This window comes from Dasypus novemcinctus, chromosome 27 (genome assembly GCF_030445035.2).
Source record: "Dasypus novemcinctus isolate mDasNov1 chromosome 27, mDasNov1.1.hap2, whole genome shotgun sequence".
In the NCBI taxonomy this organism is placed as follows: domain Eukaryota; kingdom Metazoa; phylum Chordata; class Mammalia; order Cingulata; family Dasypodidae; genus Dasypus; species Dasypus novemcinctus.
The window spans coordinates 34,786,579-34,810,772 of NC_080699.1; the positions used below are offsets into that span (position 1 = coordinate 34,786,579).

Consider the following 24,194-nt stretch of genomic DNA (forward strand, 5'->3'; position numbering starts at 1 on the left):
TAACACGTTTGTTTGTTGTAGTTGTTGTTTAATTTGTATAAGCATCATATTTTATTTTATTTTTTGAAAATTATCTACTAGTACTTATTACCTCTCAGACAAGAGGAACACTTCTAGTTCTAGGATTTTTCTAGTACATCACAAAACTTCCTAGCTAAATTGAGGAGGTAAATATTTTAAGTTAAATTGAGGGGATAAGTATTTACTGTACTAAAAGTTTCACCATAGGCTTATTTTTTCAACTATGCATCTGGTAATCACATCAAAAGAAACTTGGCTTTCAAATGTTAGATATGGACAGTAATAAGAGCTTACATATATTAACTACTTAATATGTTCCAGGCACCATTTTCAGTACTTTATTTGCATTATCCCTATGAGGTAAGCACTGACAAGCAAAACCCTCTACTAAACCCAAACTCTGCCTGGACACTGAAAACCCAATCACACCTTACTGTCTACATTAACATGACTTTGCTATTTCACTGTCTTCATAAGCACTGCTTTACATTTTCTGGACTGTCTTGAGTTTATTGAGATATATTCACGTATCATGCAGTCCATCCAAAGTGTATAATCTATTGCTTTTTCTTTTAAGGAGGTACTGGGGATTGAACCCATGACCTTGTACATGGGAAGCAGGCACTCAACCAATGAGCTACAGTTACTCCCCAATGAGAGCTGGTTTTTTCATTTGTTTTGTTTTTAGAAGGTATCAGAGACTGAACCCAGGACCTCTTACATGGGAAGCAGACACTCATCCAATTGAGCTACATTTGCTCCCCTACTGCTTTTTAAAATTTTAGGTTTCATAATGCATGGGGAGATTTGTAAGAGTTCATTGAATCCTTCCATCAAGCAAATTAGACACATACCTACTTAATTCTTTCTAAATTCACACTTTAAAAAATACTTTTTTATTTTTTAAACAAAGATACTTAGATTACGTAATGTTAGATGAAAAATATAGGTGATTCCCACATGCCTAGCTCCCAATCCCTCCCACATTTTCCCACATTAACAACATCCTTCATTAGTGTGGTATTCACTACAATTGAAGAATTGTACACGTTTTGGAGCATTGCCATTAAGCGTAGATTATAGTTTACACTGTAGTTTACACTCTCTCCCACACAATTTTGTAAGTTATGACAAGGCATATAATGGTTTGTATCTGTCATTGCAATGTCATTCAGGACAATTCCCAAGCCCCCAAAATGTTCCCATATTACACCTGTTTTTCCCTTTCCCTCCCCTCAGAACCTCCAGTGGCCACTGCCTCCACATCAAGAATAAAAAGTTCTTCCATTGCTAGAATTACAGTAAGTCTATACTAGAATACAGTAAGTCTATACTACTCTACTTCTAGTCCATCATTTACTCCCCAATCCTAAGGATTCTGGGATGGTGATACCCACTCTTCCTCTAATTGAGAGGGAGTTATATCCCATGGGGCAACTTTTTTTTCTGCCAGTAAAAAGAATTTATTGGAAAATGGGGGAAAGAACAGAGCTTGCTGAAAAATGGGAGAGAAACACGGATATACATACCAAGATTTGGTGCCAGTTCCTCTAGGCAGAGACACCTCCATAGGGTAACTTTTGAGAAAGGATAGAGATTGGGGGAAGAGCTACTATTGTAATAAATGTAATCAGTTTACCATTACCCCACTTAAATCCCCTTCTAACAAGATCTCTAAACTTCATTTTGTGCATTGCTTACTTTAATAAAAAATGAAGTTCTAAAAGATATAAGAATCTCTTCTATGTAGTTCCTCATAATAAATTGTTGAAGAAATTTATGAGTCTCTTCTTTATAATGATCTTAGCAGGAGAGTAAATAAAGCTGTTATTAGTCAATAGGAGAATACGCCCTTGAGAGGATCTTAAATCGGTTCTCTAGGAAATTGAGATAATTGCCCCACGGTTGAAACGAAATATAGAAAAAAAGTCTTTCTGCTAAAGGAATTTACGTATTTAAATCTTAGACAGGTCCTTACTTCAGGGCTTTTACTCTTCCTTCTTTAGTGTTCCAAATGCTTCATTCCCTCCACCAGTCACGTTGGTTTCAGCGCGGAGTATCCGTGTCTTTATCAGGAAGTAAGTCTTCAGCAGACCCAGGGTAAGAGGATAGCTTACTCTGGCAGGGGATGGAAGGTGGGCCAGAGAGTAGGGGTCTAAAATCATGCTAGAGAGCAGATATGGCTCGAGTGGTTGAGCTCCTGCCTCCGACATGGGTTCGGTTCCCTGTGCCTTTTGGAAAAAAACAAAAAATGAACAACTAGCAAAACAAAGGAAAAAATTAACTCAGGAAAGCCACGTGGCTCAGTGGTTGAGCGCTGGCTTCCCACATACAAGGTGCTGGGTTCAATCTCCTGCCCCTGGTACCTCAAAACAGAAAACACAAAAAAAAACCAAGAGACCTAAGCGGTTGGGAATAGAAGGAAAGGTTATAGGGGAGACCTATTGGTTCCATGGCAGGAAGTGGCCGTCCCTGAGGGAGAAAGGGACTGGCAGGGATGGAAATGAAAACAGTAACTCTCCTTTTGTTTTATCTTTTCAGTCTCAGCCGTAGTTTTCCGCTGAACTGGATGTGGGCTTGCCCTGTTTTGAGTCGTTTTAAGGGAGCTTGACTGAAATCCGACATTTCACAGAACATCTCGAACCATCTAATGCAAGGTGACCTCTGTATTTTAGCTTTCTCCTGTTACGAGGCTTCAAAGGATTTTAGAACAATCAATCTGTAGAAGTAACCTGGGGTTTCATAGCTGTGCTGGCAGGATCGTTCCAGCTATACCTCTCCGCGGCTGTTTACAATAAACGACCGACTCGGGCGGGATTGGATCTGGGAGGAGGCTGGGGATCTCAGCTCCCAGGCCCCGCCCTCGAGGGCGGACCATGTCCTCCAGGCCCCGCCCCCGAGCCCCGAACTCTTGGCATAGGCCCCGCCCCCGCCCCGAGCTCGTCTCGTAGGCCACGCCCAGGGGGCGGGCTACGGCCCTCGGGCCCCGCCCCCTCTGAGGCTCCGCCCCCTCCCCGCCCCCACGCGGCCTCGGCTCTACGCCCGCCCGACTTCCCAGCGGCCCCGTGCGGCCCGGGCATGCCCAGTGTGGGCGCAGCGGCCCCGGCCCTGGGAGAGCCCCGGCGGGAGCGGGCAGCCGGGCGCCGAGCAGCCGAGCGGGCCCTCGGCGGGTGAGGGGCCGGGCCGGGGCCGGAGCTCGGGCGGCGGAGCTGCCGGGTAGGTGCGGGCCCCACCGAGGCAGGCCTTTGGGGGCCCCACGCAGCCCCACCTGGGTAGCTGGGGCTGTGAGGGCTTGTGGGGCAGGCAGGGCCCGAGCGTGGGTTTGTGAGGTTCTGGGCAGGGGCTGCGAGCGAGGACACCACGTAGAAAGGAGCCGCAGGGAGTGGGGCCAGGGGGCGCCGGGCACAGCGCTGGGCGAGACTCTGCCCCAGGTGCGACGCAGCTGTCTATCTTTAGGTCTCCGTGTGACCGAGGGTGAGGCTGGGCAGCACCTCGTACAGAGCCGTGGTTGGGGGAAGGAGACTCCTCCAGTTTTCAGCCGAAATTGCCTAGGAGCCACCGGGGAGGGACGCTGACGAGGGGAGGCTGGGTCTGCGTGAACCCGTGGGCAGGCTTGGTGGCAACCGAAGAGCCCCGTGAGAAGTGAAGAGTCTTAACTTTTCTGCACCTCGAGTGGGAAATGAGACGGCTCTCTGCTTTCGGGGACTTGGGTTTAGTTGCTTAGAAATAGTTACAGAGTTTTGCCTTAGGAGATGCTTAATAAATTTTCATGATTGCTAGGAATTTAATGGCCAGCTGTATTTCAGGGTTTCAGTTAGAGGTTATTTGTCCATGGGGTGCGTGGGTTACACAAAAATCCTTTTGCAGAACTTGGGGAAGGATGGTCCCGACCGAGGTATAGAACACTAGAGTTCTGAAATTTGCTGTCGCTGCCTTTCACTTGCTGTGATTTGGCGCAAGCCGTTTAACTCCTGGGACTCAGTTCTCCCATCTGTAAAATGGTGTGAGCCAGATGCATCTTAACGCATCCCAGCTCAATTGTGGTGTTCTGCGTGGATCATTCATTCAGTCTGAGTGTCCTTTCACATTGTGTGGCAAGTTACTTGCATACCTGCATGTTTTTGCACGCTATACTAAGATAACCTATGAAGAATTAATTCGTATTTGAAGAAATAGTTGTTTAACAGGTGAATCCCATGATAGTCTTCACAAACTAGTGCTTGGTACTGAGTCACTTTCACCAGATCCCTGGGAGCAGCTCCTCTGTGGCTCTCCTCATGATTGTAACTCTGAAGTTTGTTTTGTTTTGGCCTGGTTTTAATTGTTTGCTTAAGAGGGAAGATGGAAATATTAACAGAAATTCCCTACCCTAAAAATTTGTATACCTGCAGGGAATGCATCTGTGTAGGATTTGACCAGGGGAGGAGATGGTACATAGGTGTTGTGCAAGTTGCCTTTCTGCTGCTCCATTCCCTGCTCTACCAGTTCTGAGTGGCTTTAGTCCAGTTGGGTCAGTGAGGTGCATTTTGGTGAAGTGTTTAAAGGTCAGGGAGCACAGATCAGGTTGTGCTTATGCTTGAAATTTGAGGTTTATTTAAGCTGCCTGTGAAATTGTCCTATTATATTATGGTCATACCTCTTAAATTAATATCCTAGCTTGGTTTAGTGGGGATTGAGAACTTCAGTCTCAAGCTCTTAAAAAATTTTTGAAAGTGGATTTCTTATTCACTTCAGAAAGAAATGACAGCATTAGTATATTAAGAATATTTATACAAACAAACTCAAGTTCTTAATATTTGAAAATAGATTACCCATTCACCTGAGAAGGAAAATGGAAAAGCATTAGTGTTTTAAAGAATATTTATGCACATTAACTTTTTTTTGGCCTAGTTTAAACATTGTTCCTGCTTATTAAGATTATACGTGTTTATATTTAAAGTTAGAAAACATAGGAAGGCCTATTTGAAGGGACATTGTCTTGGGAGGCAATTTCATTTCGTGCCTTAAACTTTTTTGTGTGTGACTGAAGTAATTTTTTGTTGTTGTTTTATTATTTTTTAAAAACTTTTTGTGTTTTTCTGACTGAAGTAATTTTATCTTGTGTTTTCATTCAAATGTTTGAGGTTATAAATTGTGAATATAGCTTAAAAAGAGATTGAAATTATCACCCATCTCCAAATCCTCAAAAGTACTTGGACTATGTAGGAGGGATAGTTACAAAGATCAAGGCTCAGAGAGGAAACTCCTGGTGCAAGAGTTACATGAGTGAACCGATTAAGAAAAAATGGGGATTTCAGGTTTCAGCAATTACAAGAATAGTCTCAGTAGCTGTGTGCTAGAATATACTACACTCCTATTAGAGCTGCAAGTGTGTGGAAAATGTCATGTAGAAATATGCATAAAGTAACTTATCTTTCAGATCATTTTTCCCTTTATCCATCTATTAGCAGGTCCTTCACAATGAGAGATTTTGGGGTGCTTCACTGTCCTCTGTGTAGCTGATAGTTTGGGTGGTGAAGAGATGGCTGACAGTGTCAAAACCTTTCTCCAGGACCTTGGCAGGGTGAGTACATCTTTCAAGGAAGTCATCTCTTCACTTTTTTGGTGAAGGAACTGATTAGTAGATCTTTAGGTGTTTTGGAGTTTTTATCATATTTTTTTGAACTTTCAAATGCAGATTTTCATTTCCTTACTTACTATCCAGAAATAGGTATTATCCTGCATCTTGTAGAAGATTGGAAGTTCCTATAGTGAGTGTCTCTCTAGTATTGGAAACCTGGGCAGCCTAGCTCCAGGGCCTTTTCTTTTTTTCCCCTTCTATAAGGTACAGATGAGGATATGCTAGGAAAATCCCGCATGGAGACCTGTTTAGGGTCTAGTCACCCAAAACACCTGTAGCACAAAATTCCATTTCTTTCAGTGGATGTCTGAGGTCTAACATTTTAGTTTTAGCCAGTTTCAATCCTGGATCAATTCTACAGTGTGCTGTTTACATGTTTGTAACTAAACTAAGTGTCTCAAAGGTGTAGATCATGGTGTCTTAGTACATACTAGGCCTTCAGGTATTTAACCTTAAGTATCTTAAATATTTGGACTTATCTGATTGAAACATTTATGGAAGATTTAGAGGTTAAAAGCAAAATAGGATTAAAAATTACTCATATATAAAAGGTCAAGTGCATTCTGCACTCCAGCTAGCAGATAGTACATAAATTTGTCCATTTTTCTTTACTCTGGCTTTCATCTCTAAAATTTATTTTGTCTAATTAATGACAAGTAAGAATGCCATTCTAAAATCCAACTTGATAGTCACTTCCAGAATACCTTTTAATGCCTTTTCATGAAGCTGATTATTGTAGTGCTACCACTCTACTTTGGACATGAATCTTTTGTAACACTTATTTTCAACTATAATGTAATTTTTTGGTTTACTTTTGTACTTTTTTAAAAAATATATTTTTCTCCCCTTCCCCCCTACCCCCCCCCCCAGTTGTCTGTTCTCTGTGTCCATTCACTGTGTGTTTTGTGTCCACTTGTATTCTTGTCAGTGGCACCGCACCTGGAATCTGTGTGTCTTTGTTGCGTCATCTTGCTGCGTCAGCTCTCTGTGAGTGTGGTGCCATTCCTGGACAGGCTGCACTTTTTTCGCGCTGGGCAGCTCTCCTTATGGGGTGTACTCCTTGTGCAGGGGGCTCCCCTATGCGGGGGACACACCTGCGTGGCACGGCACTCCTTGCGCGCATCAGCACTGCATGTGGGCAAGCTCATCACATGGGTCAGGAGGCCCTGGGTTTGAACCTTGAACCTCCCATGTGGTAGGCAGCTGCCCTATCCATTGGGTTAAATCCGCTTCCCTACTTGTGTACTTTTTGAGCTAGTTACGTTTCTTGAGCATTTCCATGTGAATACTGTCTGGCTCATAGAAGATTCTCAATATGTAGTTGGGTGGGTGGTGCATGAATGCATGAATGCAGTTCTTTGAACTGGGTTCCAGGCAATTACAGTTATTTATAGCACCAAGAATAACCTTACCATGGGCACTCTTTGAGTATGGTTGGGAGGTGCCTCCACCTTTATTGACTCAACAACCTCTTCCCTCCATCATACACTCTAGGGACATTCTTCTCCAGCAACACTACCATATTGCACCTATCTTCTATGAAGTGCCCTTATCATAGAGCATTCTCATTTTACAGTAATTATTTCCTGTCTTTCCCTACCTTTGGTCCAACCTTGGTCTTATCTTTAGACCATGTTATTTTTCTATCTATGAAGTTTAGTATAGTATATAGGGCATATTGTAGGCATTTAATTCATACTAAAAGAATAAGGGGAGGACAGTCACTTGGCTTCAAGGTATTGATAAGTGTGTGTGGGGGGGAAATAGGAAAGTCAATTTCTGCAGTCATTATTCAGGGTTGGTTAGGGTAAGAATTGTCAGTGGAAGTTAAATCTAAGAGGAAGAATTAGTTGAGCAGGATATTTGCAGAGTCTAAGAAGTTTCTCCATAGATTGCTTAGTGGTTGGTTGTAAAAGTAACAAATTGCAGCCATACAGTGAAGAAGCTGAACAACACCTTTACTGGGTATGCAAAATTAACATCTCCAGCAAGGGCAGATAGACAATGTCTGCCTCCAGATGTGATACCCTGAAAGATACAGCTTTGGGTCATGGTATTCCTGCCACAGATGCTTAAAGTGGTCTAATCATGAGGACACAAACCTGAATTGAGGGAATTTCATAAACTAACTGGCCTTTATTCTTCAAAAAGAAAGACAAAAGTTAAAGAATTCCTAATTAAAGAAGACTAGAGAGAAATGATAACTAAATGCAATATGTGGTTCTAGACTGATGTGTTACACTAGAGGAGGTAAAAATGCCATGGAGGGCATTATTGGACAGCTAGAGAAATTTGAATATGGACTGTAGGGTAAAGTTCCTCACTTTTAAATTTCTTGAATTGATAACTCTACTGTAGTTAGGTAAAAGAATAGCTTTGTTCATGGCAAATACACTCTGGAGAACTAAGTAAAGGAACATGATATAACGACCTACTTTCAAATGATTCAGGAAAAAAGTGTGTTTGTATGTATCTATGTATATATTGTAGCAAAATATTAAACTGAATCTGGACAAAATATATTTGGTGTTCTCCATTTTTGTAGCTCTTTGTAAGTTGAAAGTTATTTCAAAATTAAAAAAAAAAATTTTTTTTTAAAGTCAAAGGCCTCTTTTGCCATTTGCAAAGTAAGTACAATGATTTTCACGCATTTCGCTTTTACTGTACTTTACTTTGGAAAGTCTTTGACCAATAATCTCTCTTTAAGCAATAATAATTTTAATATTCTTGTCCATAGGGAATCAAAGACTCCATCTGGGGTATTTGTACCATCTCAAAGCTAGATGCTCGAATCCAGCAAAAGAGAGAGGAGCAGCGTCGGAGAAGAGCCAGTAGTGTCTTGGCCCAGCGGAGAGCCCAGAGCATTGAGCGGAAGCAGGAGAGGTGAGGAGCACAGGCTGATCTGAGGGAGGGGCACTTCAGGAAGTGACTGATTCTTACTAGAGAATTAAGACCCTACAAAATGACTTGGCATTGCAGTATCCCATTATTTGGTTTCTGTGCTTTCCCAGAAAAATCTCTTAGGTGAATTGATTGAATTAGGGTTTAGCAGTAATCCTTGCTCAAAACGTCATGATGTTGTTGTTTGTTTTTTTTTTTAAAGAATCAGAATAATTACTATGGTCAATAAAGGACCACAAAAATTATATGGATATATGGATGCTTCTAGGAGAGCCCATGTGGATTTATGTATTGATAGAAGAACCCCAGACTTTCTATCTCTAATCTCGGATTTCGGAAAATAACTTTTTTTCTTCCCTTTTTTTTTTTTAAGATTTATTTGTTTATTTTCTCCCCCCCCCCCCCCCCCCCCCCCCCGCTCCCCGGTTGTCTGTTCTCTGTGTCTATTTGCTGCATCTTGTTTCTTTGTCTGCTTCTGTTGTCGTCAGCGGCATGGGAAGTGTGGGCAGCGCCATTCCTGGGCAGGCTGCACTTTCTTTTGGGCTGGCCGGCTCTCCTTACGGGTGCACTCCTTGTGCGTGGGGCTCCCCTACGCGGGGGACACCCCTGCGTGATGCGGCACTCCTTGCGCGCATCAGCACTGCGCATGGGCCAGCTCCACACGGGTCAAGGAGGCCCGGGGTTTGAACCGCAGACCTCCCATGTGGTAGGCAGATGCCCTAACCACTGGGCCAAGTCCCTTTCCCTTTTCTTCCTTTTTTAAAGAGAGATTGGTTCCCCAGAAATATTTTTTACCCTTTTCTCACTGACATTTGCAGAATGTTGGGAGAAAATTATTAGGTACTGAAAAATAATAAGTGTACCATACAATGGTTTAAAATGGAGAGATAGTGAATGAGAAGAAGCCTATATGCTTTTTTTTTTGAGGTACCAGGGCTCTGGGACCTTGTAAGTGGGGAGCTGGTGTTCAACCACTGAGCTACATCAGCTCCCCCTGAGTTGTTGTTGTTTGTTTTGTTTTTTTTTAGGAGGCACCAGGGACCAAAACTGGGACCTCCCAGGTGGGAAGCAGGCACTTAGCTGCTTGAGCCACATCCACTCCCCCATAAGCCTTATAAGCTATGTTTGTGTTGTCTTTTCCAGTGAGCCACGTATCGTTAATAGAATTTTCCAGTGCTGTGCTTGGAATGGTGGCGTATTCTGGGTAAGTTCTTTTTTCCTCAAATTCCAGGTGCTTATGGTTGCCTTTGGCTTTAAAAGCATTCTTCAGATTATGTGAAAAATAGTTCTCAATTTTTTTCCCCCTTGAAACACTGAGGCAAGAAACTTTCACATACTGGCATAAACTTAATTTAGATCAGGATTCTGTGCACTTGCAGGGATTTTATTCCCCATTTGTGAAAAGAACACTTAAGTCAGGAGTGGCCATGAATGAGTACTTTTAAGGGGGTGGAAAACTATTTACAAGCTTCAGTGCTATTGTAGGTAATACTTTCTCTTGATTGTGGGTGTTTTGATGTAGAATAGTTGGGGATTAGAGGGAGAAAGATGTGGCTGGACAAGTACAAGGTTCTTCCTGAATCTGATCATAGCTATTTACCAGAAGTGGTTAATGTTAAAACTCATATCCATAAAGATTGTCTAAAATTTACCGAGAACCAATACAAGCTTAAGTAAAATTTGGATACTTTGAAGAATAGGTAGTTAAATATTTCCTTTGACTTCAGTATATGTAATTTAACTCATTTTAATTTAAAGTTTCAGATACCCTGTTTTCAGATGTTAGCTATACATTTCATTAATAAAACTTTATTACATACTTAGTACATGCCTGTATTTTGACCTGAATATTATTTGAAATGTTCTATTCCCCCAAAATTGTCAGTGTATTAAAAGCAGTATCAGGTTTGAATCTCACAGCTGGAGTATTGGGAAATAGAAATAGGCCGACCTTAGTGCTTTTTCAGGCCTCCTAGTTTATAAAAATCACCACCATCTGAAAAATAATTACACTCTTGTTTTAAAGAAGGTCTTGATGTTTACCTTATTGCTTCTTTCCTTTAGTTCAGTCTCCTCTTGTTTTATCGAGTGTTTATTCCTGTGCTTCAGTCAGTAACAGCACAAATTATTGGTATGTATATATGTTGCTCCTTGCTCTTTGCTGGGTATGGAGGTGGGAGAATGATGTTTCTAGTCATTGTTAGTTCATTGAACACTTTATTATGTGCTAGGAGCTTTAAATGTTCTTAACTCAAACCTCTCAACAACGCTTAGAGATGAGCACTGTTATTAAATCTATTATATGGATGAGGAAGTGGAAGTTGGTTGCCAATATTTAACCATTAATAAGTGGTACAACAGGGATTTAAACCCACTTGGTTTCCTGCAAATTATGCACTCTTAAGCACTGTGACATCGCAATCACTGCACGTAAGCAAGTGTACCTAGTAGGAATAAGACTATCTGAACCGGGTATAGTGATGTTCTGGCAAGAGATGTGAATGTGAAAAAATTATATTTACAAAATAGGAGATCCATATTGGTTTTTCTGGTTTTCCATTTCTCCGGTGAACTCATAAGTCTTTTCCCTTTCTTAGGTGATCCTTCACTGCATGGAGATGTTTGGTCGTGGCTGGAATTCTTCCTCACGTCAATTTTCAGTGCTCTCTGGGTGCTCCCCCTGTTTGTGCTTAGCAAAGTTGTCAATGCCATTTGGTTTCAGGTAGGTGCAGGGCAGAATGGAGATTGACTCCTGTAACGCTGTGGGTTGTTAGGTGTCAGGCTTCAGCCTATGAAGTCAGGGGTCTTGTAGGGAGCCCTTTCTTAGTCTTAACCATTCTTGCCCAAGCACCTGGTGGGTGATCTTATAAAATGGAATTATTGTCTCAGGTTCCTTGAACATTGCTGATGTCTGGGGTTTTTTTCTCACTTGGCAGTTGTAGTGGCAGACCTTAGCTTTGGGGATGGTTATCAGGACTATTTAATTCAAGCATTGGTGAGCTGCTTTCTCTGTTACAGGATATAGCTGATCTGGCATTTGAGGTATCAGGGAGGAAGCCTCATCCTTTCCCTAGTGTCAGCAAAATAATTGCTGACATGCTCTTCAATCTTTTGCTGCAGGCTCTTTTCCTTATCCAGGTGAGACCAGACTTCCTGACCTACAGGCCTATTTAAAAGAAAAAAAAAAGTTTCACTAGAGGGCGCTAGGGAAAGGGTATAGCATTTGTCCTGGGGCATGTATGACTTTGGGGGAGGTATGAGAAGCCATAGGCTAAGCGTAGCACATTGTCCTAGACAATCAATTTCACTTGGTTAAATTTTAAAATAATTTTTTCACAGAAACAACTAGACTATCTAAAAATCATTCAATTTTAAGAAACGAATTTATCACCTTGGTCATTGTCAACTCTCCTACTAATCAGAAATTTGAAGCAACTATGAGGCTATTTTGTCAGATAGTGATGGTCGAGAGAGTGACAGGTGAATAGCGTTAGGTCTTTGAAGCTTTGGAATTAAGATCTTTTCATATTTTTTCTTCAGGGGATGTTTGTGAGTCTCTTTCCCATCCATCTCGTTGGTCAGCTGGTTAGTCTCTTGCATATGTCCCTTCTCTACTCACTTTACTGCTTCGAATATCGCTGGTTCAATAAAGGTAAGTCCACCTTTAAAAGAGAAATAAAGAAATCCAGAACTTAGAGGCCCAGTCTGAAAATGCTGCTGTGAGGCAGGGTTCTTAAACTATTCAATATAAAGGCTTTGGCAAACCGTCTTTGGAAGAAGCAGCCTCATTGGCAAGAGGTAGCCCTACATTCTGCTTAAAACCTTTAGCTTTGAGGATGGAGGATATAGCAATGCAGCATAATCTTTTTTTTTTCTTTTTTAAGATTTTATTATTTATTTATTTATTTCTCCCTAACCCCTTGTGTTTTTTTGCATTTGCTATGTCTGTTCGTTTTGTGCTTGTTTTCCTTTTTCAGGAAACACCAGGAACCAAACCCAGGACCTTCTATGTGGGAGGAAGGCATGTAATCACTTGAATCACCTCTGCTCCCTGCTTTGTTGTGTCTCATTATGTTGTTCTCTTGTTGTATCCTCTTGCTGTCTTGCTCATCTTCCTAGGAGACACCAGGAACTGAACCCAGGACCTCCCATGTGGTAGGCGGGAGCTCAATTGCTTGAGCTACATCCGCCTTCCCAACACCATTATATTTTTAATGCATAATGTGATCCATTTCTGACTAGGCTGTAAGTTGGCATAAATGAGCATTCCAAGTTAGATAAATTGACTACCATGCATTCAGATTTATTTTGGGGATATTTTTAAATCCCTTGGCGTATTGTCTAGGTGCATGATTTGAAAGAGGTTGACTGATTTCTATAGGATAGCTGCCTTTTTATTTGATATCTTGCTTTATTCAAGACTAATCCTGACAAAGGATGCAGGTGCTTCTGTTCATAATTCCTTTAGCCTGCCAGCTTTGTAATTGTGATTATTGAAAAGTGATTAAACTTTGTATAGAAGTTTTATGTCAGATTTGCATAATTCTAATAGCTTACGTGTTTGAAAAGCCTCAGAGGTAAATGATCATAGTCATTTAATCATTTGACTCAAAGAAAATATGTGGTCTAATTGTATTGGCTTCCTTGTTTGAGGAATTGAAATGCACCAGCGGCTGTCAAATATAGAAAGGAACTGGCCTTACTACTTTGGATTTGGTTTGCCCTTGGCTTTTCTCACAGCAATGCAGTCATCATACATTATCAGGTAATTTGGCTAGAGGAATTTGAAGGGACCAGTAAAAATAAATCCATGCAGGGAATGCCTTCTGTAAACCAGGTTCTATGCTAGGCATTTGTATTAGTTAGCCAAAAAGGTGCTGATGCAAAATACCAGAATCAGTTGGTTTTTATAAAGGGTATTTATTTGGGGTAGGAGCTTACACATACCAGGCCAAAAAATGTAAGTTACTTCCCTTACCAAAGTCTATTTCATGTGTTGGAGCAAGGTGACTGCTGTCGCCTGACAGGGTTCAGGCTTCCTGGATTCCTCTCTTCCCAGGGTTCCAGCTTCAGCATTAACTCCAACATCAAATCTCCAAATTAAGAACCTTCACCTCTGTCCTTTGCCATGTCTTTTATCTGTGAGTCCCCACAGATCCCTTTGGTGGATAGGGACTCAATGCCCTATGGCACAAGAGGTTTACATAATTACTTGGTCAAGTAAATCTATGAATCCAATATAATCTAATATGCCCAGAGGAAAAAATCAGTTTACAAACATAATCCAATATTTCTTTTTGGAATTCATCAATAATATCAAACTGCTAGAGCATTTTACGTTTTTAATTGGTAATCAGGAGGCCTATAGGATTTTTCTCCTTAACAGATAGTCACTTTTGCCACTTAGCATTACAGTCTAGTCTGCATAATCCTATATCCCATAGTGGTTTTTTTTTTTTAGCTTTATTGGCTCCTGAATCAGTGTTAAACATAGCCAGTTATTTTTTAAAAATTCTTTTCAGTAGGTGTGTTTGATACAGATTTCACCAAGCAATGATGCTTGCTCGTGAGTTACTAATAATCTCTAAAGTCATGGCTGTTATAAAGGTGACTGTTTCTTTTTACAGTGGCTGCCTCTTCTCTATCTTCTTTCCTTTATTCATTATCAGCGCCAATGAAGCAAAGACCCCTGGCAAAGCATAGTAAGTATTAGCTAGCGATGAAGTTTTTGCTGTTTAAAGCATTGGGACTAATAATGTCAATTATGTGAATGATGTGAATGAGACTTTAAAAAAATAACCTATTGCATTGTAGGAAAACTTGTTACATATAGTTTAAAGAGCAAAACATGCCTGGGATGTATTTCAATTTTTTCCCCAAGGATATATGCACACAAAGAAGTATATACTATATGTTTCAAAAATGGTCCTATTGTACATATCTTAAATTTTAAGAATACTGACTAAGCATTTATAAACACTAAAGTTAAGCTTGTTTTTGTAAGAATGGCCAAGTTTTTCTTAAAAAATTAGTAGGTAGGGGAGCAGATGTAGCTCAAGTGGTTGAGTGCCTGCTTCCCATATATGAGGTCCTGGGTTCAATCCCTGGTACTTCGTAAAAACAAACAAAATTGAAAAAACCATCGCAATTGGGGAGCAGATATAGCTCAGTGGTTGAATGCTTGCTTCCCATTTGTGAGATACTGGGTTCAATTTCTAGTACCGCCTAAAAAAAAAAAAAAAGTAGTGGGCTATTTGATCTGGTCACATAAGTTCATTGATAATGATATTAAAATAATAATAATTTAAAATAGTTTTTAGCAGTAATACCAATAGCACTCCAAACGCTTAATCACTTCAAGGGAAAAAAAATCTGATCAATTCTGGTTAAGTCAGGGAGGATACTTGTATTATAAATTTTAGGCCTGTTCAGAGTTTTTCCATGCTCACTATGTATCTTAGTGTAGGCATAATTGATGCTTAACTCTTTTTCTTGGAACTGAACCATATACAATCTATAATGTCTTCAGACATAACCCGAAGTTTTTATCAGGAATCAGCCAAAGAAAAGTACTTCTTGAATCAGAATTAATCTTCTTAAGTATAACTCAGTTTCCTCTAAGAGCCCCAGTTCTTCAAAACTGTTGATTTCATTGCACTCACCACTATGGCAGGGTCCAGCACATTCCTTAGTTGCTGCCTGACTTCCTTGATAAAATTGTTTTTCCCTGTATGGTTTTAAATTTAATATAGTCAAATAGCTTTATCTAAAAAACAATTTTGATCAACTGGGGAGCTAACAAGTTGAATCTCTCGCCATTTAGCCTTTTCCAGTTGCGCCTCTTCTCCTTGGTGGTCTTCTTAAGCAACAGACTCTTCCACAAGACAGTCTACCTGCAGTCTGCCCTGAGTAGCTCAGCCTCTGCAGAGAAGTTCTCTTCACCACATCCATCGCCTGCCAAACTGAAGGCTGCTGCAGGCCACTGAATCTCCTGCCATCCGAAGGGGGTGGTGGGATTGGAAGGCTGTGGCAGATCTTTTCCCTTTTTGCCTTCCACTACCCAGGGAAGATAGGACCCACTCTGCCAAGGGCCCTCTGCATATTCCCTTCTTTCTGAGGAATTGGAATTTTTGTCTCTGGTGCATGAAGGCAGAATCTCCTGGCACCAGTATGTGATTTTTAACACCACCCTAAGTCTGAAAGGACCACAGGTTTTTCTGCAGCTATTTTCTAGCATTTGCCAGCCCCTGTGCCTGGGCTGATTTGAATACTTGTTTTTCTCCCTGTGCCATTTACCCTCCTACCTCCCCTTCCTGCCTTCCACCACCTTTGGATGAATGGATTTTGTAAATCTAGCTGTTGTAATTTGTGGATTTGTTATTTTTGTTTTTCTGTAAAGCACATACATTGGATGTGGGGGTAAAGGACTTGCTCCTGGTCACTCCCTTTATAGCCATCACTGTCTTGTTTCTTGTAACTCAGGTTAGGTTTGGGTCTCTTGCTTCACTGCAAAAAAACAAGCCGAAGAAATGGGACAGGAGGAAAGACCTCCTGGCCAGATCTGCTGGGTTTTGAGGAGTTATTCTCTTCCTTCCCCTTGAAGGGGAAAAAGCTTTTTTTCTAAAGTTCCCCAGGTATGGGGAGGTACCAATTCTGGACAAGTGCCACTGCAATTCAGAATGGTCAGAGAACCTAAACATTTAAACTCTGACAGGCCTGAAATTTACTGTTGGCCACTGCCGTGTCTGTCTGGTATTTCAAAGGAATATTGGGTGCTGCGAATAGGAACTGAAGGGGTAAACTTATTAAATACATTAAACCTGTGATTGTTTGGCTTTTCCTGTCATTTAAAGAGACTAAATGTGGGGTATAGGGTGGGCAGGGTGTCAAAACAATTGTATAATTTTAAAATATCACAACTAAATGTGAGCTGGTTTCCCACAAAGTGTGAAATGGTTAATTTAGAAATCATCACCTTATATGTATTCATGGAACAAAGGGCTTTGTTTTGGATAATTTGGGCATAGTTTGAGAGATAAGTCTGAAATATGTTCCTTGAGTAAGTTTGGATTATATCATGTTTATATGCTATGAAAGAACTTGGAGTGGTTGAATTAATATGTTTTAAAGTCTATATGTGCATTTCTACTGTGTATTCATGAAAGGAGAAAGAGGCTTCTAGCTTTCACTGTAATGAAAATTCTCATTTGGCAAAGTTAAGAGATTAGACATTTGGTTAACAGAAGCCTTTACTATGTACTAGACAAAATAAGGAATTAAAAACTGTTGATGGGAGCTATAAACCAAGTTTGAAGTGTTTAAGCTATTAAGTGTTTTTAATATAGTGAACATCTGGGAATAATTCCAGCTTGTGCACAAAGAATCATAAAAGACATAATTTAAAATAAGATTTACTGAACTTCCCGGAAGATGGTGGACTGGAAAGACATGGGACTTTCTTTGCTGCCAGAAAAATAGCTAGAGGATCTTCTAGGGTTTAGGACACCAGGCAAAGACTGAAAACTGCTGAGAAGAGAGAAAGACAAAGGAGGGGAATTGCAACAGAAAACTCTGAGTTGAAATCAAAGACTACTATTGCTGGCACTCTCCCCCACATTAAAGCACTTTAAAATACTCAGCCTCTGAGTCAGTCAGGGGACTGACTCCAAGCATCCACTGCTCCAGGAAAACAAAGGGATGCAACCTAAGGTCAACTCAGCTTTTGAGCCACAAATTTGGTCTACTTTGTATTTTGTCCCGCAAGCCCTTCCAGGCCCAGTGGGGCTGTGCCACTGACTAAAGAGGACTGACCTTCCTAATCTACTAACTCGTACTGATTGTTGAGGGGAGTGGAATTATTTCTATGGGGGGGGGGGGGGGGAGGGGTGCCAGAGAAGGCTGGAGAACTCTGAGAAAGTTTGAATTACAAGGCCCAGTGTCCAGGCAGAAACCTCTTATCATATTGATCCACTCTGTGTTGTAGCAAATGCTTCAACCAGGCATTGAACTAAGAGGGCTGCCAAAAAGCACTTCCTGGCAGTGCATGGGAGAAAATTAAATAAGATGCTTTTTCTGGCCTTTATAGCCTCCCTCCCCAAGACCCAGGAAGCAGGTCTGCAACCCATCACTGTCCAGAGCCCATTGTTGAGCAACTAATGGACAATCCTAACAATCCAGGTTGAACAGCAGTAACACACAGCCTTCTGCCACTAAGTCCCTAAGAAAAATGAGCATAAACTTTAGGATGATAACCTACCATCCTAATTAGATGCCTAGAGATCAGCAAATAATTATGAGCCATACTAAGAAAATGGAAGACATGGCCCAAGAAAAGGAATATATCAATGCCCAAGAGATGCATGATTTCAGACAACAAAATGTACATAAATTTCCAAAATCAAATTAATGAGTTGAAAGACAATATGGCTAAATAGATAAAACAACATCAAGAAGACACTGAGCAAGCAAAAGAAGAATTTGAAATCCTGAATAGAAAAGTAAAAGAGCTCTTTGGAAAGAAAGACACGATAGGTGAGATAAAAAACAGAGGCATACAACAGCAGACTTGAAATGATAGAAGAATAAGTGATACTGAAGACAACGCTAAAACTGAAGACAGAAAAGAACAGAGAAACGCATGGAAAAAATTGAGCAGGGTCTCAGGTTGTTGAATGACATGAAATGCAAAAATATAGGTATCATGGGCATTCCAGAACAAGAAGGGAAAAGGGGTGGAGAGAGTATCTGAGGAAATAATATCTAGAAATTCCCCAATGCTTACAAGAGAAATGAACTTACATGTCCAAGAAGCTCACCATACCCCAAATCAGAATAAATCTGAACAGAACTATTTTAAGACACATACTACTCAGAATGTCAAATGTCAAAGATAAAGAGAAATTCTGACAGCAAATGTGAAGGTGAGTATAAAATATTCACAAATACCCAGAGTTTGTTAAAAAAAAAAAAAAAAAAGATCCAGCTTTACAAGAAATATTAAAGGAAGCTATGGAGCCTGAAAGAGAAAGAGAGGCTTGGTGGAGAGTATAAAAGACAGATGAAAATATATGTGAAAACCAAAGAATAAAATGGTGGAATTAAGCAATACAATTACAGTAATATCATTGAATGTGAATGGATAGGCTGCCAGAATGGATAAAAAGTCATGATTCATCCATATGCTGCTTAAAAGAGACTCACCTTAGACCCAGGAATACAAATCGGCTGAAAGTGAAAGGTTGGAAAAAGAACCTCCATGCAAATAAAAAAAGAGAAGTGGTAGTGATACTAATATTAGACAAAAAAGACTTTGAATGCAAAAAAGTTATATAAGATACAGAAGGCCATTATAAATAAAAGGCACAATCCACCAGGAAGATATAACAGTCATAAATATCTATGCAACCAACTAGGGTGCCTCACAATACATGCCTTCTGGCAAAACTGAAGGGAGAAATAGACATCTCTACAACAATTGTTGGAGACTTCAACACATCATTCACATAATTAGATAGAATAACTAGACAGAATATCAACAAGGAAACAACTTGAACAATATAAGTTAGACGTAACAGACATACAGAATGTTGCATTCAACATTCTCAAAAGCCCGTGGGTTTTTCTCTAGGATAGACCACATGTTAGGGCACAATGCACCTCTCAATAAATATATAAAGATTTGATTTATACAAAGCACCTCAGATCATAATGGAATGAAACTGGAACTCAAAAATAGACAGGAAAAAGGTAAATTTGCAAATGTGTGGAGGCTAAACAATACACTCCTATCTTAATAATCAGTGAGTCAAAGAAATTGAAAGTGAAATTAGTAAATATATTAAGACAAAGGAAAATGAGAAAACAACTTACCAAAGCTTATGGGATACAGTGAAGGCAGTCTTGAGAGGGAACACCTAAACACCTATATTAAAAAAGAAGATCTAAACTCAAAGATTTAACTTAAGAGAAACTAGAAAAAGAAGAGCAAACCAATTCCAAAACAAACAAGGAAAGAAAAAGATTACAGGAGATGGGAAGCGGACTTGGCCCAGTGGTTAGGGCGTCCATCTACCACATGGGAGGTCCACGGTTCAAACCCCGGGCCTCCTTGACCCGTGTGCAGCTGGCCCACGTGCAGTGCTGATGCGCGCAAGGAGTGCCATGCCACACAGGGGTGTCCCCCACGTAGGGGAGCCCCACGCGCAAGGAGTGCTCCCCTAAGGAGAGCTGCCCAGCGCGAAAGAAAGTGCAGCCTGTCCAGGAATGGCGCCGCACACATGGAGAGCTGACACAGCAAGATGACGCAACAAAAAAAGGTTCCGGTGCTGCTGACAACAGAAGCAGACAAAGAAAAACACGCAACAGACACAGAAAACAGACAATGGGGGAGGGGGGCAGCGGAAGGGGAGAGAAATAAAACAAATTTTTAAAAAAGATTACAGGAGAGATAAATGAAATGGATAACAAAAAAAAAATTATAGAAAAAAATCAACAAAATCAAAGCTGGTTCTTTGAGAAGATCAATAACAATGACAAACCTCTACCTAGACTAACAGAAAAAAAGAGAAGATATAAATAAATACAATCAGAACTGAAAGGTGAGAAGTTATGACCAACTCCACAGAAATAAAAGGATCAGAAGAGGATATTATGAGAAACTATGCCAACAAACTAGAGAACTTAGGTGAAATGGACAAATTCCTAGAAATGCACATCCCACACTGATGCTGCAAGAAATATAAGATGTTAACAAACCAATCACATTTAAAGAGATTGACTATGTCATCAAAAATCTCCCAAAACAAAAGTCTGGGACCAGATGGCTTCACAGGTGAATTCTACCAAGCATTTTGAAAAGAACACCAATCCTGTTTAAACTCTTCCAAAAAAATTGAAAAGGAGAGAAAAGTACCCAACACAAAGCCAGATAAAGACACTTGAAGAATAGAAAATTGCAGACCATTCTCTATAAGGAACATAGATGCAAAATTTCTCAAGAAAATATTTGCAAATCAAATCCAACAGCATATCAAAAGACCAACCAACCAAGTAGGATTTTTTCCTGGTATGCAAGGATGGTTCAACATTAGAAAATCAATCTACATAATAATAGACATTAACAAACTGAAGGGAAAAAAATGATGATCATATTGGTTAATGCAGAAAAGGCATTTGCCCAAATCCAAATTTCTTTCTGATAAAAACATTTCAAAAGATAGGACTAGAAGGAAAATTCCTCAATATGATAAAAGGCATATTTGGAAAACCACCAGCCAACATCGTACTCAATGGAGAAAGGTTGAAAGCTTTCCCTTTAAGGGTGGGAACAGGACAAGGATGCCCACTGTCACCTTTGTTATTGAATATTGTACTAGATGTTCTAGCTAGAGCAATTAGACAAGAAAAAAAAAATAAAGGCATCCAAATAGGAAAAAAGGAAGTAAAACTATCACTGGTTGCAGATGACATCCTATATTTAGAAAATTCTGAAATATCTACAACAAAGTTACTTGAGCAAATAGGAGTTCAGCAAAGTAGCTGGATACAAGATCTACATGCAAAAATAAGTTATGTTTTTGTACACTAGTATTGAACAATCTGAGGAAGAAATCAGGGGAAAAACTCCATTTACCATAGCAACAAAAAGACTCAAATGCCTAGGAATCAATTTTTATTAAGGATTAATTTATTTATTTCTCCCCTCCCACCCATTGTTTGTACTCACTGTTGCTCTCTCTGTCTGTTCATCGTGTGCTCTGTCTTCTTTTTAGGAGGCACTGAGAACCAAACCCAGAACCTCCCACATGTGGGAGGGACATGCCCAATTGCTTGGGTCTGCTCTGCTCCCTGCTTGTTGTCTTTCATTGTGTTTCCTCATTCTGTCTCTTTGTTGCATCATCTCATTACATCATCCTGTTGCATTAGCCTATAGGATCAGCTCGCTTTCTTGCTCATCTTCTTTAGGAGCCTTGGGATGTGAAACTGGGACCTCCCATGTTGTAGGCCGGCACCCAACTGCTTGAGCCACATCTGCTTCTCCTTAGAAATCAATTTAACCAAAGAAGTACAGAACCTATATGCAGAAAACTACAAATCGATGCTAATAGAAATCAATGAAGACTTTGTTCTGTGTTCATGTGTTGAAGGGCTGAATATTGTGAAGATGCCAATCCTCCCCAAACTAATTCATACATTCAGTGCAATACCAATCAAAATTCCAACAGCCCACTTTATAGAACTAGAAAAGGCAATTACCAAATTCTTTTGGAAGGGAAAGTGCATCCGAATAGCCAAAAACATTCTATAAAAGAAGAGCAATATGGGAGGAATTTCACTGCCTGACTGTGAAACATATTACACGCTACAGTGGTCTTAACAGCATAGTACTGGCATAAAGATAGACACATTGATCAGTGGGATAGAATTGAGTGTCCAGAAGTCAATGTTCATCTCTATAGTTAACTGATTTTTGACAAACCTAAAAAGTCCATGTTAATGGGACAAAAGTCTCTTCAACAAATGGAGCTGGGAGAACTGGATATCTATAACCAAAAGAATGAAAGAGGATCTTAATTCCTATCCAAGAATCAACTAAAAATGTATCAAAGACCTAAATATAAAATCACGGACCATAACACTGCTAGAAGAAAATGTAGGGAAACATCTTAAAGACTTTGTGTTAGGTGGTGATTTTCTGGCCTTATACCCAAAGCATGCACAACAAAAGAAAAAATAGATAAATGGGACCTCTCCAAAATTAAACACTTGAACCTCACAGGATTTTGTCGAAAGAACGAAAAGGCAGCCAACTCGAGAGAAAATATGTAGAAAGTACATGTCTGATAAGGGTTTAATAGGCATGATCTATAGAGATGTTAACAACTCAACAATAAAAAGACAAATGACCCAATTAAAAAACGGGTAAAAGACTTGAACAGACATTTGTCCAAAGAAGAAATATAAATGGCAAAAAAGATCATGAAAAAATGTTCAAATAGCCAGGCCCTGAGCCTCAACAGACTTGCAAATCCTACACTCTGGTTTATTGGACTTACCCCACTCATCTAACATGGAGGTGAAGAAGGTCAACCACCACACCAGGGAGCCAAGAGTGCCTGCAATTGAAAGCAGGAGAATTGCATCCAGCATCCATGTGGAATCTAAGCCCCCTCTTGATATAGATGTGGCGTGGACACAAACATTCTAAGGTCCACAGGATGGAGGAATAGAGTATGGATTAGAGTGGACTTACTGATATTCTATTCATGAACTATTGTGATTAGTAATCAAAGAAAATATGGCATTGGTGTGGAGAAAGTGGCCATGGTGGCTGCTGGGGGTAGGGAGTGGGAGGAAGAGAGGAGATGTGGGGGCATTTTCAGGGGTTGGAGTTGTCCTGGGTGGTGCTGCAGGGACAGTTACTGGACAACGTATGTCCTTCCATGGCCCACTGGGTGGACTGTGGCAGAGTGTGGGCTATGATGTGGACCATTGACCATGAGGTGCAGCGGTGCTAAGAGATGTATTCACCAAATGCAATGAATGTCTCATGATGATGGAGGAGATTGTTGTTATGGGGGGAGGAGTGGGATGAGGGGTGTGGGGGGTATATGAGGACCTCATATTTTTTTAATGTAATATTTAAAAAAAAAGACAAATGTTTTAAAGTAAAAAAATAATTTAAAAATTCAAAAAAAATGTTCAACATCACTAATGTTTAGGGAAATGCAAGTCAAAATTACAACGAGGGAGCTGATGTGGCTCAAGCAGTTGAGTGCCTGCCTCCCACATGGGAGGTCCTGGGTTCATTTCCCAGTGCCTCCTAAAGAAAACAAACAAACAAGGAGCAGAAAACAAAGAGCAAAAACAATGATCAGACAATGAGCAAAAAAAAATGAGCAGGGAGATGAATTGGCTCAAGCAGTTGAATTCCTGCCTCCTACATGGGAGATCCTGGGTTCAGGTTCAGGTGCTTCCTAAAGAAAAAACAAGCAGGAAAAACAATGAGCAAAAAAACAAGGGAGCCAAAAAAGGGGGGAAAAAGTTAAAAACAAAACTACAATGAGATACCATTTCACACCTATCAGAATGGCCACTATTAAAAAGACAGAGAACTACAAATGTTGGAGAGAATGTGGAGAGATAGGAACATTTAATCACTGTTGGTGGGAATGCAAAATGGTACAAGCCACTATGAAGGATTGTTTTGCAGTTCCTAAAGAAGCTGAATATAGATTTGCCACATGACCCTGCAATACCATTATTGGATATATATTTAGAAGAACCGAGAGCAGTGACATGAACAGACATCTGCACACCTATGTTTGTAGCAGCATTATTCATGATTGCCAAAAGTTGGAAACAACCCACATGCCCATCTACTGATGCATGGATAAACGAACTGTGGTGTATTTACATGATGGAATATTATGCAGCTGTAAGAAGAAATGAAGTCGTAAAGCATGTGACAACATGGGTGAAACTGGAGGACAATTATGTTGAGTGAAGCAAGCCAGACACAAACGGACACATACTGTATAATTGTGTTACTAGGAACTAAATATATTGTGTAACATTCTGATTCCACTTATATAAAATGTAAATATAAATCAATTTATAAAGATAAAAAATAAGATTTATTTACAGTATTCCC

The 24,194-nt window shown here is 40.2% G+C and overlaps 1 protein-coding gene and 1 long non-coding RNA gene across 4 annotated transcripts; one reads left to right on the forward strand and one right to left on the reverse strand.

Annotated features, from left to right (window-relative positions):
• Window positions 1–3,085: 3,085 nt before the first annotated feature.
• Window positions 3,086–16,860, forward strand: EI24 (EI24 autophagy associated transmembrane protein). Of its 2 annotated transcripts, none has more exons than XM_058289489.2 (11): window positions 3,086–3,237; window positions 5,469–5,584; window positions 8,379–8,524; window positions 9,686–9,746; window positions 10,607–10,673; window positions 11,140–11,264; window positions 11,561–11,680; window positions 12,083–12,194; window positions 13,196–13,307; window positions 14,170–14,244; window positions 15,366–16,860. In XM_058289489.2, exons 2-11 carry the CDS (start codon window positions 5,543–5,545, stop codon window positions 15,526–15,528), a joined length of 1,023 nt encoding a protein of 340 aa, XP_058145472.1. In that variant the 5' UTR covers window positions 3,086–3,237; window positions 5,469–5,542; the 3' UTR covers window positions 15,529–16,860. The 2 variants fall into 2 exon arrangements, with proteins under 2 accessions (XP_058145472.1, XP_058145473.1); XM_058289490.2 differs by having other exon boundaries at window positions 3,090–3,237; window positions 5,472–5,584.
• On the reverse strand, window positions 11,642–21,605 carry LOC131276338 (uncharacterized). 2 transcript variants are annotated; one of them, XR_009183844.2, is made up of 3 exons: window positions 21,267–21,508; window positions 11,934–12,204; window positions 11,642–11,708 (listed from the first exon to the last, which is right to left on the reverse strand). It is a non-coding gene; the product is annotated as an uncharacterized lncRNA (long non-coding RNA). The 2 variants fall into 2 exon arrangements; XR_009183845.2 differs by lacking the exon at window positions 11,642–11,708 and having other exon boundaries at window positions 11,907–12,204; window positions 21,267–21,605.
• Between the last annotated feature and the right edge of the window lie 2,589 nt (window positions 21,606–24,194).

Excerpts from the sequence above, each read along its gene's own strand:
- EI24 (XM_058289489.2), top strand. The coding sequence starts at position 5,543 with ATGGCTGACAGTGTCAAAACCTTTCTCCAGGACCTTGGCAGG. Across the intron at positions 9,747-10,606 it reads GGAATGGTGGCGTATTCTGG|TTCAGTCTCCTCTTGTTTTA; the intron begins GTAAGTTCTTTT and ends TCTTTCCTTTAG. Across the intron at positions 14,245-15,365 it reads AAGACCCCTGGCAAAGCATA|CCTTTTCCAGTTGCGCCTCT; the intron begins GTAAGTATTAGC and ends CTCGCCATTTAG.